A 12,857-nucleotide genomic window follows, 5' to 3' on the forward strand; every position below is an offset into this window, starting at 1 on the left:
AAATTGATATTTTTGAAATAAAATACAAATTTCATTTGTGCCATACACTTAATTAAAAAAATTCTAACCTCCAGAGGCGTATCCAGGGTGGTTTTGACGTCACCGGGAATTGGAATAATCGCCGGAATAATCTCACTACTTCCAAATAAAGATGAAGACGTGGCAACCTAAATTAAACAATAAAAATTATAAAAATTAAAAAAAAAATACTGACATTGTTTTTTGTAGTTGACTCAAGCTGAATACGAAATGTGTCGTCTGCACTTGCTAGATTTGTGTCAGCTAAACTGGCAATGAATTCTGCCTTAAAATAATACATAATATAATAGAAAAAGTAGAATTTTTTAATTTAAATAAATTGATACTGGCGGAGTATATTGTGTGTATTGTGGAACGACAGTGGGCTGCGTTGCTTCAAATATTTCATCCGCGGCCATTTCTCTGGAGTTTATAGTCCCTGCTGAAGATAATTCCGTTGGGGAGGTCGGAATAAAGTTATTTGCTTCAGTGACGTCGTTGGAAGCTTGAAAAGACGAACTTGAATTTAAGATCGTCAATTTCTCCACCTTAAAATTAATTTTTTAAAAGAAAATAAATCTTTAATTTTCCAAAATCTTACAAACAATGTTGTAGATGCTGGAGAAGTCCTTTTAAATTTCGGCGTTATGCACGAATCCTTGCCGCAACATTTGATAATGTAGTTTTTCCTCCTATGCGTGATTTGTTGTTTTCGGCGCCCTTTAAAATATCAACCGCTAGTATCGGCATTTAATTCATATTAAGAAATATTACAACTGCTTCTTTCCCGACTAGTGGCTTGCGCGAGAATCTAGAATTTTAAATATTTTTTATGAAAAGAAATTTTAAAAAAAATTTCATCACCGAAAATGTAAAAATCAGAACCAAAATTAATGTATTCCCATCTGCCTGCATATTGGTGTCTCTCTACTGCAAAATTCGCTGTGTGCGACGAGAGCAACGCACAACGATATAGTTGAAAATTATTAAATTAATAGGAATTGAATCAAGGTTGGTAAAACATCCTGCTTTCGGTCGAGCACCAAATAAAAGTGGGTCACAACATTGACATTAAAAATATTAAATTTTAAATCTAAAACACAGTAGTGACTGTGACGACTTGGGGAGTTCGGAGTTCGTTAAACATTGTCTTTGCTATCGGTTTACCAGCGGGGACCTTGATTCATGCGACGCGCAGATATGGCGTCCGGTGGAGACTAGCGCGAAACATGGTCACAAGAAAATGCGCAAAAAACAAGTTTTCGTGACGTATAATTTGCATTACTCTTAACTAATTGTGTCTTTTGGATCGTAAAAACAAAATCTTGACACTCAATACGCACGGCAATCCAAAGAGAGCTTTTTGTTTCCCGCATTCAGACGCCATCTTGGATCTGCGGAGTGTAAACCAATTTTATCCCACATCTGGCCCCCGCTGCGGTTTACCTATATGTTGAGATGAGCAAAATTTAGATAAACTCGAATAAAAATTTCAAATTCCGAATTGTTTCATTTTATTTTGTTCATTTTTCACACACAACATGCAAACTAGTTTCGTAAGCCTTCATTATTAAAGGCGGCTCGAAACTGATCGCAATTCCGTAGTTGGTTTCTAATGTATCGTTTGAGACAAAATCCTCCGCAAGATTAAAGTCGAATTCGGTGTCAGAGTAGCACCACGAGGGCCGATCCAACTTTCCCAAACGCGTAGCACCCACTGCGAACGTCGTGCCGGGGGGCAGATTCAGAAAAGTTGCTGCCATATTCAAGTAATTTTATTGGAAAAGAAGAGATTATAGGGTAAAAACTAACTAATTCTATTCTGGACCATGCAGTCATATTTTTCTTTCGTGTCGATTGTGGCCATACGGTATCCGCGGTCGCAGCAAAACGCAAGATTTCTGGACAAGGTTCGCTATGCAAAACAAATTTATTCTGTTTATAGATAAATAAATTGACAGGAAAGTTGCAAGATTCTGTATTAAAGACTGGTTTGAGGTACTTTCTGAGCTCACCAATCGATTCTTGAGGGTCGAATTAGGTAAAATGGGAGATTTTACGACCAAAAAGTGCAGCGCACCGTGCGAACTTTTTCCCGCCAAAAGATAATATGAACGTATTTGCGAGAAGTGCGCATGCGTCAGAGCTGGTTTGAGCACTTGCAGAGAGACCGCCTGTACGAATGACTTTTGTGTCATAAGTTCCAGCCAGCTCTCACGCACGCGCACTTCTCGAATTAACGTTCGTATTTGTTTGGCGGGAAAAAAGTTCGCACGTCGCGCTTCACTCTTTGGCTGGAAAAACATCTACTGTACCTAATTCGACCCTCAAGAATCGATTGGCGTTGTTAAAAACTTCGTAAAATATGGTTTTAAAGGATAAGAATGAATTAAATTTGATTTTATAATTCAATTAATTCACAGAAAAAAACATCGATACTTATCGTACTTCCACGTTAGTCGCAAAAACGTAGAATTTCTTGTTACACACAACTGTTAATTGGAGGACAAAAGGAAGTACAACTGCTTGGCCAATGAAACGCGTGAAATCTAGAAAGATAATATTTCGCAAATATCCGTTACGCATCAAATAATTAATTAATAATACTTTTGGCAGTAGCCAATAATTTCACTTGATCAGGCTAAAATGGAGAGATTAAAATTTTAATCATAAATTTTTTATAGAACATTTTTAAAAATACTTTTTTGATGCACTCATACTCAGGACAGACGCCTTTCACAGGTGGCAAAATAAGAGGCGATTCCTGAAATGTAAGGTTATAGGAAAAGGCTTTTAGATAATTTTTATCCCAACTGTTATTGTCAGCTGCACTGTTTCCACGAATTCCTCAAACTCCTCCGGCGAGTTTTCCTGGCCGCAATTCAATAAACTGCCACACTTATCGCATTCGTCCATGCCCTCTGAGTTTTCAATCCTTGATCATGAAATTCAAGGAAATAAATTGGTTTTATACTCGAGGAGTTGGTGCAGTAGTCCATTGCGGAGTACATGTCAAGTAATCTTTTTGTGTCGTCAAACGTGATCCGTTGAAAAGCAGCAAAAATACTGTCCATTGCCAAATTTCCATCAATGAACTGGAGGATCAATTATTAATGATTAAAATGATTTATTTTTATTTGGTCCCACGAACCAATCCCGTTCCCTCGCCGTAACATTTCAAGAAGCATTTTTCTCGTAATTCGTCTGGCGTTGAATTAAACAGGGCTTTTACTTCACCTTTGTAAGAAATGATTTGGTATTTTAAATAATTTTTAAATGAAAAAATTATACTTCTCGTCAGTTTAAACTCGGCAGCACATTCTCTTTCAACAGCGTCCAATAAAGACGGAATTTGGGCTCTCCCCTGTTTAAATTAATTATTTTGGGTCTTTTAAATTAATAATTTTAAAAACCTCGCAAACGTATCTCATCTTTGTGTTGCACAATTCATCGTGCAGAAGTCCGTCTGAGGAAACGGCCAGACAAGTTCCGTTTGAGGTTGACAAATCGGGCTGTTCACTCGCCCATCTTATTAAAATAAATATGAAAAATGAATTAAAATCCTTAAAATTTACCTAGCATTATCGCGGACAAGTCTGTTTGTGGAGCAGAAACCGAAATTCTTCTTGCATCCTTGGTCTGTGGCTGCGGTCCAGAATTTCTCCCCTCGGATGCTTGCATCTGGGCCAAAATTTAAATAAAAACAGTCTTTGATGAAGTTTGTGTTGACACCAATCGATTCTTGGGGGTAGAATTAAGTAAAGAGGATGTTTTTCGCGACCAATAAGTGCAGCGCGACGTGCGAACTTTTTCCCGCCAAAACAATTTGAACGAATAAGCGAGGACTGCGCATGCGTCAGAGCTAGCTGGTTTTGACAATGAAGTCATTCGTACATGCAGTCTCTCTGCGAGTGCTTAAACCAGCATTAAACCAGCATGCGCAGTTCTCGCAGTCATATTATTTTGGCGGGAAAAAAGGTTCGCACGTTGCGCTGCACTTTTTGGGCGGAAAAATATCCACTTTAACTAATTTGACCCTCAAGAATCGATTGGTGCGCTCAGAAACTTCATCAAAGACGGTCTTTAATATAAAAATTTCATTAAAAAATATTTCCAACTGTTAAAAGCGCCGACGAGAATCGAGTACATGACTTCTTGATGCAGACTCAGCAGTTTCAATCCCACGGCACAACAAGCCGCAAGCGATTCTACAAACTGACTCAATATTTGTGAAAATTAAAAGAATTTCTTTAATAAGTAAGCAACGCACAGTTTTTGTATCACTGGGGTAACTTATCATGAAGAGGCGTGTATCGTTTGTAACCCAAATTCCGGATTTTGATGGATCTAGATTAAATTAAAGAATTAAAATCCCGTTTGCGTGAATTGATGTAAAATATACCTATCAAAACCTTGGTTGCTTTGTCTGCCAACGTTTTAAAAAGAGCGTCCTGTTATAATAAACCGTTAAATTTTCTTTTTGGGTTATTATTTAAAAAATAACTCTTTTCCTGCAAGTGTAAACTGGGCAAACTGGTGAATCACAAGTTTTTGGAATTATCGGTCCCTATATACAATTAAATTAGGTATAAATTAATTTTGATCATATTTATCAAACAAAAACTTCGAACCTGGCAAGAGAGGCCGCTGACCAGTCCGCAATTGCTGTCCAAAAGATATAGCATGTTGGTTGCTCTGCCAAATTCCATCCGGACGCAGTTTTCTGAAGCATTTTTTACGTAATTTGGCTCACCTCCGCTTCCCCAATTTCTAGTAATATTTGCTCCACTGCTGCACCAATAATATGAGGAAACGACTTCCTCCGTCTTTCTCAAACCAAAAGTCCAATAATATCTGCTGAATCTATTCCTATAGTCTTGAATTTTTTATTAATTTAAGACGTTAGTAAAGTTTTGCCTTTATTTATAATTACCATCATCTCCAATTAGAGAATTTATACACTTGACGTCTGTTGCAAGCTCCAAATCGATCGGCGTCATTCCGATTTTGCAACACTCCTCAACATTTTGCTCCCAATTAACCTTGAAAATTATTCATGACTTGATTTTTTGTGTTTTAAATTAATTAAAAATAATTTACGAATCTTCTGCCAAAGAGGAACAGCTTTCCACACATTTCCACCCAAAATCCGTATGAACCCAAATCTAAATCAATGTTCCTATTCAAATTTGTAATTAGAAGCGTTTGTTTGACTATTAACCTTTTAATGAGCCGTCCAGATTGAACCGAGACATCTTTTGTTAATTGTTTTATTTTTTATGCAATTATTCAATCAGATTTTAAACGAACCTCTTTGTTGCACGATGGAGGGCATGTTGGGAACACCTTTTAAGACAGGATTTAGTAATAATTAAAGTGAAAAGATAGATAATTTTCACCATTGGAGCTTTAGTTTCAGGAACTTTCCACGGGGGAATGAACAACTTTTTAGTAGTTGTTGACTTTGAAAAATTATCAGATTGAGAAATAATTTTTCGTGTGAAATTTACCAACAATGGAGGTGCCACAGTCGTACTGTCACTGGTTACCTCAATGCTAAACTGTTTGTTTGGAGTAGACAACATAGTCTGCGAAATAATTTGTTTAAGAAAGGTAGACACGCGCAGTTGCGGAAAGCTCGATCGACTGAATTCGTGTGATTAACACAGACAATACATATTATAAAATATGCATTTTTGACGAGGTTTCTGAGCACATCAGTCGACTCTTGAGGGTCGAATTAGGGACAGTGAAAATTTTTTCCGACCAAAATTCAGCGCGACGTGAGATTATTTTCCCGCCAAAACAATATGGACATATATGCGATAAATGCGCATGCGTCAAGAGCTGGCTGAATGTGATAAAGAAGTCGTTCGTATAGGCGGTCTCTGCAAGTGCTCCAATCAGCTCTCACGCATGCGCACTTATCGCATATGTGTCCATATTGTTTTGGCGGGAAAAATATCACTTTTACCTGATTTGACCGACAGGAATCGATTGGTGTGCTCAGAAACTTCGTCTCTTAATGGTTTGTCCTGTTTTTTGCTCGATTTCGATTCCTTTTTATCATATTTCAACGGAATATGTTTATAATCTAAGGTAGAACTGAAATTTTCTTATGAAAAAGGTTAGAAAAATTTACCAAAGTAGTCGAAGTTGCAGATTGATGGGCAACATTAGGAAAAGCAGTAGTTTTTATCTGTAAAACAATACATTTTTTCATACGAATAGGTACAAGAATTTTTGAAATATCGAATTCGTGCCAGACATATCGTTCTCATCCGCAGGAAACGGGAATAAAACACAGCGTCAGCACATTCATTTTCTCGTGACTCATTTGAAACAAGTTGGAAAACGGTGCATAAAAACGGCAAGTGGATGTCATTTTCAATATTAAATTATTTTTTAAGCAAATTTAGAAAAAAATCTAACCTCAACGGTTGTAGTCATGGGATGGACGGGGATATTCGTTTCAGTTCTTATAATTTCGGTTTCATAATTTCCTTCAGCCTGTAATTTTAGCACGTTATAATTATCTAGGTAATTCGTCGCTCAACAAAGTTCACATTAGTGTTCGCAATCGTTAACACCTCGCGTCGAGCCGTGGGAAACGTTACAGCCCCATCCGGTTGCTGCAAAAATGAGTGAAATTTTTTTATTTTAATATTACATCATGAAAATACTGAGTCAGTCGTAGTTTTAGTTTCGCTATTAAGCTGGAGAGATGCGAGTTCTCCAGATATTGACTCGGTTGTGACATCAAAAGTCTGTATTAAATTGTTATAGAATTGATTAATTCATCATTCAAGCAACTCTCGTCTCGCCTCTTTTTCCGGAATATTCACGAGAGACGGACTGGCGGTGGACGAATCTTTCCTTGTCTTAAAATTCAATTGTATTTATTTTATTTTAAATTAGTATAAATAACCGCAATAAAAACTTACAGTCACTGATTGTGAGGGAGTTTTTGCAGTCCGTCTTCTTGCAAGGGAAGAGTTATTCGATTTCGGATTGATGCAAGAATTTTTTCCGCAGCATTTAATTATAAAATTATTTCTCCTGTTCTTACTGCGTTGCTCTGTAAATTTAAAATTTAATTCCAACTGGAAATTGCGCAATTAAAAAATACTTTTTTTAAATTTGTTGCCCTCTGCGCAGATCTGAAATAAATTTATGTGAAAAATAGGGTTTTTTGTTCAATACTGTTACCATGAGCACAAGAACGAGAATTATTGCTGTTTTGCATCCAAAATTCATGATGAATTCAGCAGCTGATAGTCTCACTTTTTCCCAACAGCGACCACAGCATCGCTTTTCTGCTTTCCATCTGTAAGCGGATGAATGTTTCAGCTTCCTGTGAAGCTTGCGTGGTGGTGGTATCGGTGACTTTCAGCACATGAAGTGGGGAAATAATAATAAATAAATTATTGCTGTTTATTTTTCCATAAATAATATACTTTGTTTTCAATAGTTAAATATTTAAAACTTAAAAGCCTTCTTTCTTCTGTTTTTATTGATTAGCACCTGAAAATCTTCAGGATTTACCAGGTCTCTTGCAAAAAAATCTGAAAACCCTCAAATAATCCGAAAAATCATTGCTTCACGAGTTGTGATTAAGAGTTTGAATTTTAACAAATTTGTTCCATATACTGTCATCCCATGATGCTTAGTTTGTGTGCGCGGTGCTGCAGTGGCCGCAATTCTGACGGAAGTTTCGAAACAAAAACTACGCGGGTACGCGGCTACTGCCATACTTTCATGCAAACCAAGGCTAAAACTCGATCCTGTTGAAACGTACCGCTGATGAACAGAAAAATGCAACATTTTTTTAAAAATTGATGTAAAATGTATAACTTTGAAGGAATAAAAATCAGTTTGTATTTCACCTTTTAATTTTTATTTCGAATTGAAACATTAGTTTGTCGATCGCCTGACTAAAACACACCGTTCTTAGATATTTAAAGCTAATAACGTACAAACAATGTAATTAATATTATTTATCTACTATTATATGATACCAACAATAACGCAATAGCATATACCAGCAAATCGAATCATTAAAAATTTATATTTTAAAGTTGACGAATTTACATGAAAACATAAACAGCAGCGGAAACAACCATATCTGCATAATTTCGCTGTTATCCGGAAAGATTTTTTGGAGTGGATGGAGAGTGTAAGAGCAAATACATTCGATTAGTAAATTTACACGAGTTAAATTTATTTTACAAGGGCCTGACACACTGTTAAAACCGTTCAGTGATCAAGAGTTCCGAGTCCTCTGATCCGCACATGAAAAATAATAAAGATTATCCAAATTAAGAAGTTAATTAAGAGAAAAAGGGCTTAAGAATGCATAATTTGCCTCATTTTTCTATTGCGCAGGCATACAAGCGTTCTGCGCACGCATAAAGTGCATAAGAATCAACTGCGCTTGCGTGAAGTGGAATGAAATGCATGCAATCAAGATGTACTAACAGCTTTCTCGGGGGACATCGCATGCGCAGATGTTATGTAGTTGCGCCCAAAAACCTTCACTGCGCATGTGCTTGATTGTCTGAAAGTAACCGCGCAGGCGGTTTCTGAGCACCAACCACAAGAGTGTGGGCGTGAGACCAAATTTAATATATGCACGTTGCGATAGACAGTGTGCACATAAGGTTTAGATACCTACTGCGCATGCGTAGTTACTGTCAACTCATGCGCAGTAAATTGCAGCTGGGATTGACGAGAAAGACATGGTGAGGTAGTGCATATTCCCTATGCGCATGAGTTAGATTGTCGAATTAGGCTGCGCAGACGGTTTCTGCGCATTTAGGGCGTGCGCAGTTTGTGGAATTTAAATTTAAATAGCATCTGGATTGCCAATACCATTAATTCGCTAATTTTGGATAATTTCATGCTCTGTAACTTGATTTGGAAAACATTTGCGTGCTATTGCGCATGCGCAGTAGATTTCTCCGCTGATAAAGCAGCCTAAAATATTTAAAACGAGGTTTTCTGGTTGTCAGATTTTCAGTTTCTGCGCATCTTAGGCATGCGCAGACAGTTTCTGTGGAGACAGTTTCTGCGCAGACAGTTTCTGCGCAGACAGTTTCTGCGCAGACAGTTTCTGCGCAGACAGTTTCTGCGCATCAAGGGAATGCGCAGTTTGTGAATTTGAAATTAAGAGAACCTTTGGACTGCCAGTAACATTGATTTGTGCATATTTTACGGTTCCATGCTCTGTAAACTTATTTTCGAAATGTTTGCGTGCTATTGCGCATGCTCAGTAGATTTCTGCGCTGATAATGCGGATAATGCAGGAAATGTTAACGAAAAATTTATGAGAGTGAGGTATTCTGGTTGTCAGAGAGAAAAGATTAATTTTTATCTGGCTGCGCAGAAGTTTTCTGCGTATATAACGCATGCGCAGTGCCTCAAATTGTACAAATTGCATGATTTTAATGCATTTTTCCCTGAATTCATGTTGCGGATCAGGGCGACTTTGCAGTGAATTCCCTTGGACACAGTTAACGATTCCCTCGGCCAGTGTGCCAGAGTTTGACGGAGGCTGACATTCATTTAAGGGCATAAGTACTTTCGTCGAACCAAATTTCACACGTCCTTTTTGCGTGCATTTTAAGCCTAAATTTAATTTTTTTAATTTAGCGTGGCGATTTTAAAATCCTAAAAAAGTGTCTTCGTGAGCAGAGAGGTTATTTTCATCCGTGATTAGTTTAGAAACATTTAGTTTAAGCGGTGTTTTTATAATAATATGTATTATTTACACAAATAACAACATCACATGAGTGGCCAGCATTATTTCGGAAACAGTTCTAGGATTTGGCACCGGAAAACGGCTAGAAAGTGCGCGTGCCAACGTTAAAATCTTAAAAAGCCAAGCGACTTTTTATTTTTACAAAGCAGCAGGCTATGTGTAATTTCTGTTAAATCTGCTCACACACGCGAAAGAAAATAAAAATACAAAATCTCTGTCACACACGATGCTAAAAACAGATTTTATGCTGAGCTCAATTACGACGGTATTATTATATTTAATTTCTAATTCTGTTGTTCTCCCTTACACCAAATTTGTTACATCTACTCGTAATTAAAATTAACGAATCTGTGAAATTCCTAATTTGTCTCCGCGCGCATCTCCGACCGCGCTGGCGGCCGAAGAAGCGATTTACAATTATTTATTTATTTACTCTCTATCACAAAACGAAAGATGAAGCGCACGTGTACACGCAAAAATTTGATTCTTCAGCACACAGCACGTCTACTGGATCAAAGGTGAGCTCTGACTGTCACTAAAGTCCAACGTGTAGTACATGTCCGAGTCTGCGAGCGGCGGGAACGCGCGGTTCGACGCCAGCGGCCGCCCCTTGTCCGGCACCGACAGCTTGTTCAGCGGCGCGCACGGACTGAAATCATCACAAAACGGCGTTCACGAATAGTGAATTTAAAAATTTTAAACTTAAATTTTATTTTAAAGAGGTGATAAAATTAGGAAAATTATTTTTTTATAAATAAATGCATGCTTTATCCCTTTGTTTAATTTGCAGCGCTTTTATTGTCACTCAGAACAACATGAGGACGTTTTTAGGGAGGGAAAAAGGGAAATTTTAATTAAACTCTAGACTCGTTTTGAAATTTTTAACCCCTTTATGCTGGATTCACTCTTATAGACCTTCTTTGATGATGTTTCTGAGTACACCAATCGATTCTTGAGGGTCGAATTAGTTAAAGTAGTTATTTAAACTCACCAAAAAGTACAGCGTGACGTGCGAACTTTTTCCCGCCAAAACAATATGAATGCGTGGAGTGCGCATGCGTGAGAGCTGGTTTGAGCACTTGCAGAGAGACCGCAGCTGTACGAATGACTTCTTTGTCAGATCAAGCTAGCTCTCACGCATGCGCACTTCTCGATATTGTTTTGGCGGGGAAAAGTTCGCACGTTGCACTTGACTTTTTGGTCTGAAAAATGTCCTTATTACCTAATTTGGACCTTCAAGAATCGATCGGTGTGCTCAGAAGTGATGTTTTGCGAAGGTGTAACTTTCAGGTATTTAAAAACGGGGCGTGGGAAAAATATCTTTAAAATGGGGCGTGGCAGGTGCCAAAACCCGCAGGAATGTCGACAAATTTCTTTTTTGTGAGATTTTGATAGTGGAATCACGAATGAGGTAAAGAATAATCACTTTTTCGACATAAAAAACGGAAATAATCGATTTGAATATTGTATCTAAAGCCAAAAATATCTTAATTCGTGTTTATTTGATGGTCTAAAAAATACGAACATGAGAAATATCGTTTATGAGTAAAAAATAATTACTCAAAGGGAATGTTCCAGGATTTATTTCATTAATAAAATAAATTTAAGATTAATTTATGTTCTAAAAACTGAAAATTTATTTATTCTCGGCTAGTTTTGCATGCCAGTCAAAATTTTCTTTGTGTTTTAATCGACAAAAATATGAATTTATTCAAGTTAAAAATTAATTAATTTTCCAAAATATAATCGATTAATCAGCTCAGAAAATTTATAGTAATTATTTCCAGCCATTTACATAAAAATATAGAGTTTTCCCAGCAAATTGCTTAAAATAGGAGTATTTCAGAAATTTAAAGATAAATCTAAATAGGATTTTAATTTTAATCACAGCTCAGAATTTAATTATGAATTTAAAAATCATAATTAAGTGGAAATTAATCTGATTAATTTAAATAAATTAATTTCAAAATTAAAAATGATTTCTTACCTCGAAGGACAATGTTCCTCTCTGAGTCTGCTACTCCTGAAGGGCAAAACCGAGCAGTTCCTGTACGTTTTGTGCAGTCGGCAGTGGCACACGGTCACCTGAAACATTTTTTTAATTAGTTTTAAAATTATTTTTCTCATTTTTTATTATTCTTACTGTGATGGAGACGATGAGGAGGGCGCAGGCGAGGGTGCCGACGGCGATGTAGACGCTGTGCAGGTGGTCCAGGTGGATCGAAATCGGGATGTCCAGGGTGGAGGAGACAGGGGAGGCCGGCATGTACGGATCGGACGGGTGCTGCGGCGTCGGAATCGCCTCCAACACGAACCGATCTGAAATATAAATCAGGCAGGAATTAAAATTTGATTAGAGGAAAATTAAAAAACAATATATTATGAGAAAAATAATAAATTATCATCAACGGTGAAGCTTTAAAAATGAATCTGAAAGGCTAGCGAACCGGTGTAGCGGAAAGGACCGACGCGTTGCATACCCTTTGCCCCTGCAGCCGTAATAAAATCATGAAAAAAATGCCAAGGAATTTTATATATATTTATTTCGAAAGAGGAAACAGGCCAGGAAATTTAAAATTATCATAGAAAAGAGGGCGAAGCCGGAAAATCCAGTTTTTCGATTTTTACCGGCTACGCCCCCTTTTTTAGCAAAAGAAAATTAATTGCTTCCGGGGTGAGAAAAATTATGAAAATTTAATAGTAAGAAGATAAAAAATATTACTTTTGAGTTTTGAAATTAATTTTTTTAAAATTGCAGATTTTCAAAAGGGGTTTGTGTTTTGCCTCATTAAAATTCATTAGTTGGTAGTAGCGTAAAAAACTGCCTAAATTTAGAAAGCTGATTACATTTCCAGTTTTTTATTATTGAGCAAAATTTTTCTCAAATTCACCATTTTCGCACAAATATTCTTTTGAAAATTTAAACTGGCCGTTAGAGAACCTTTAAAATTTTTGGGGAAAATCAAAATAACAAAAGTTAAGTTAAATTATTTGAGAATCTTCTCAGACAAATTTTGTGATAGTGAACACGTAATTAACAAATGACAATTAAGATAAATTAATTGTCCCCTCGTGTATC

The 12,857-nt window shown here is 36.9% G+C and overlaps 2 protein-coding genes and 2 long non-coding RNA genes across 4 annotated transcripts in view; all 4 read right to left on the minus strand.

Annotated features, from left to right (window-relative positions):
* Positions 1-1,524: 1,524 nt before the first annotated feature.
* Positions 1,525-5,950, minus strand: LOC135936163 (uncharacterized). Its single transcript, XM_065478879.1, has 22 exons — positions 5,529-5,950; positions 5,418-5,480; positions 5,329-5,364; positions 5,240-5,273; positions 5,119-5,183; positions 4,952-5,060; positions 4,650-4,894; positions 4,523-4,585; positions 4,421-4,469; positions 4,289-4,365; positions 4,137-4,233; positions 3,594-3,699; positions 3,432-3,546; positions 3,310-3,382; positions 3,170-3,255; positions 2,993-3,113; positions 2,833-2,939; positions 2,720-2,782; positions 2,626-2,659; positions 2,467-2,567; positions 1,831-1,933; positions 1,525-1,774 (listed from the first exon to the last, which is right to left on the minus strand). The coding sequence occupies exons 1-22, from the start codon at positions 5,601-5,603 to the stop codon at positions 1,542-1,544; spliced, it is 2,055 nt and encodes a 684-aa protein (XP_065334951.1). The 5' UTR covers positions 5,604-5,950; the 3' UTR covers positions 1,525-1,541.
* Positions 5,951-6,446: 496 nt separating this feature from the next.
* Positions 6,447-6,792, minus strand: LOC135935469 (uncharacterized). The gene is made up of 3 exons (XR_010574221.1): positions 6,702-6,792; positions 6,585-6,650; positions 6,447-6,528 (listed from the first exon to the last, which is right to left on the minus strand). It is a non-coding gene; the product is annotated as an uncharacterized LOC135935469 (long non-coding RNA).
* Positions 6,793-6,962: 170 nt separating this feature from the next.
* Positions 6,963-7,320, minus strand: LOC135935414 (uncharacterized). Its single transcript, XR_010574216.1, has 3 exons — positions 7,228-7,320; positions 7,148-7,178; positions 6,963-7,096 (listed from the first exon to the last, which is right to left on the minus strand). It is a non-coding gene; the product is annotated as an uncharacterized LOC135935414 (long non-coding RNA).
* Positions 7,321-7,899: 579 nt separating this feature from the next.
* The window catches only part of wry (weary), a 372,986-nt gene continuing 368,028 nt past the window's right edge, over positions 7,900-12,857 (minus strand). The window contains exons 11-13 of the mRNA XM_065479078.1: positions 11,922-12,097; positions 11,766-11,863; positions 7,900-10,427 (exon numbers count right to left, since the gene is read on the minus strand). Of these exons, the coding sequence (XP_065335150.1) occupies positions 10,283-10,427; positions 11,766-11,863; positions 11,922-12,097 (419 nt within the window). The 3' untranslated portion in view covers positions 7,900-10,282. The remainder of the gene's footprint in view (positions 10,428-11,765; positions 11,864-11,921; positions 12,098-12,857) is intronic.

The sequence above is a fragment of the Cloeon dipterum genome, chromosome 2 (genome assembly GCF_949628265.1).
Source record: "Cloeon dipterum chromosome 2, ieCloDipt1.1, whole genome shotgun sequence".
NCBI lineage: Eukaryota > Metazoa > Arthropoda > Insecta > Ephemeroptera > Baetidae > Cloeon > Cloeon dipterum.

Excerpts from the sequence above, each read along its gene's own strand:
- LOC135936163 (XM_065478879.1), bottom strand. The coding sequence starts at position 5,603 with ATGTTGTCTACTCCAAACAAACAGTTTAGCATTGAGGTAACCAGTGAC. Across the intron at positions 5,061-5,118 it reads TCCTCTTTGGCAGAAGATTC|GTTAATTGGGAGCAAAATGT; the intron begins GTAAATTATTTT and ends ATAATTTTCAAG. Across the intron at positions 3,383-3,431 it reads AGATGAGATACGTTTGCGAG|GGGAGAGCCCAAATTCCGTC; the intron begins GTTTTTAAAATT and ends TAATTTAAACAG.